Consider the following 1,884-nt stretch of genomic DNA (forward strand, 5'->3'; position numbering starts at 1 on the left):
CCTGCAGAGAGTGGTAAAGACTGCGGAGAAGATCACCAGGACTCCACTGCCCTCTCTGCAGAGCATTTACCACCACAGGGTGCGTAGGAAGGCTGCGTCCATCCTCAAAGATCCCACCCACTCCCAGCACGGACTGTTCACCTCCCTACCCTCTGGTCAGAGGTTCAGAAGTGTGAAATGCAGGACCACTAGACTGAAAAACTCTTTCTTTCCCTCTGCCATCAGACTCTTAAACAGCTGACAGGAGTTTATTACCAGGAAATACGTGATGTACTGTTTACATTTTGTTTGCACATGCATAATTGTACAATGACACACATGCTGCTCCCATGCAGCATACATTCTCTGTTATATTCTTGTATATATTTTTTTTCTACTATATTGCTGCATCTGCACTGCTTAAAGTGCCTTAGATTTTGTGTTATTTATTCATCTACTTTATATTTCATTTGTATTTTGTGGCATTCATATGGACGGCAAAGTAAGAATTTCATTGTACAGGGAAACACGTTTCCTAACTGTGCATATGACAAAATAAACACTTTGAACTTTGAACTGCAGTCTCAGCTTTGATAAACACATTAAACCTATGGTTCAGTTATGTTTTCTGCACCATCAGAAACATTTCAAAGATTACACATTTTCCACCTACCAGAAATTGGGGAAACTGTTTTTCACACTTTAATTACTTCTTGACAACTCAGAACTCAGCCTTTTTAATGAGAACAAAGGAAAACACAGTATCTTTCTCTTTCTGGTATTGCAGCAAAATTATTCACATAGATTGATGAATTGATTATCAAATCCAGTGTTACTGATTACTTTGAGACTTGCTGATTACATATTAAACCCTGAGGTAATTTTCTTACGTTCCCCCTTGCTCCCTCAGATTTCTCAAATGCATCTCTTTTTGTTGCTCTAAAATTCTGTCCGTGGTCCTAGACTTTGAAATGACGAGGACATCAAGGCAGCAAATTGTCACTTTTAAAAACCCATCTTTTAAAATGATCACTTTAGTAATTTATGTATAATTTAATTGTTCTGTGTTTTTATGTTTTCTTTTTCTTCTTGTAAAAGTATTTAGGGATGGGATGATATGACCTTTTCTCAATTCGATTTGATGCATGATATGATGTGTTTGATTCATTTCAATCACGATAGAATAAAAAATTCAATTACCACAATGTTTGATTACGAACTCTTGGTGTGTGGAGGTCACACAATATGTATTGCTAGATAAAATGATCCATATTGTGATGTTTTTGCCCCACGATATATTGAATTTCGATATATTGTCCCATCCCTAATATTATTCTTCGTGCTATTGCTTTAGTTTCATATGATATAGTTGAGAATGGCATTGCTGGTCTTGCTTTCGTTTTTTTAATGGTGAATACCTGGAGTGTCCCGGATTGTAAATCAGTGGAACTTCACAAGCAAACTCACAAGGTTCTTAAAAGTTCAGAGATATTCCAGGTTGTTTCAGCAGCAGAAAAGTTTTGTGATGTATTTACATGCTGTGGTGTAAGAAGTGCTCAGGTCTTTTACTTAAGTAAAATGACCTCCAGTACATTACATGAGTAAATGTGCTTCTCTTTATTTCCCACCACTCTTTAAATGCACATTGGTTCTTAACAAAACAGTCAAACTCTGTCTTCCTAGGATAAGTACGAAGATTGTGGACCCATATAACAAGATTGTGGCCAGGATTACGCAGCTTGCCCGACTGCAGGTAAGTCTCCACCACACACTTCATGAAGATTGTATTATATGAACTGTTCTGTGGCTGTGTGTCAATCAGTTTCTAATTTTAAATGGCAGAAGAAATAGACTGTTCTGTTCTTTATTTGGCAGTTTTACTGAAGAATATTATTTTCCAAACAC

General features: G+C 36.9%; 1 protein-coding gene across 1 annotated transcript in view; it reads left to right on the forward strand.

Annotated features, from left to right (window-relative positions):
* cog5 (component of oligomeric golgi complex 5) overlaps positions 1-1,884 on the forward strand; it is a 65,024-nt gene that overhangs the window by 6,886 nt on the left and 56,254 nt on the right. The window contains exon 5 of the mRNA XM_020608254.1: positions 1,663-1,732. Coding sequence (XP_020463910.1) covers positions 1,663-1,732 — 70 coding nt within the window. The remainder of the gene's footprint in view (positions 1-1,662; positions 1,733-1,884) is intronic.

This window comes from Monopterus albus, unplaced genomic scaffold (genome assembly GCF_001952655.1).
Source record: "Monopterus albus unplaced genomic scaffold, M_albus_1.0 scaffold92.1, whole genome shotgun sequence".
Taxonomy (NCBI): domain Eukaryota; kingdom Metazoa; phylum Chordata; class Actinopteri; order Synbranchiformes; family Synbranchidae; genus Monopterus; species Monopterus albus.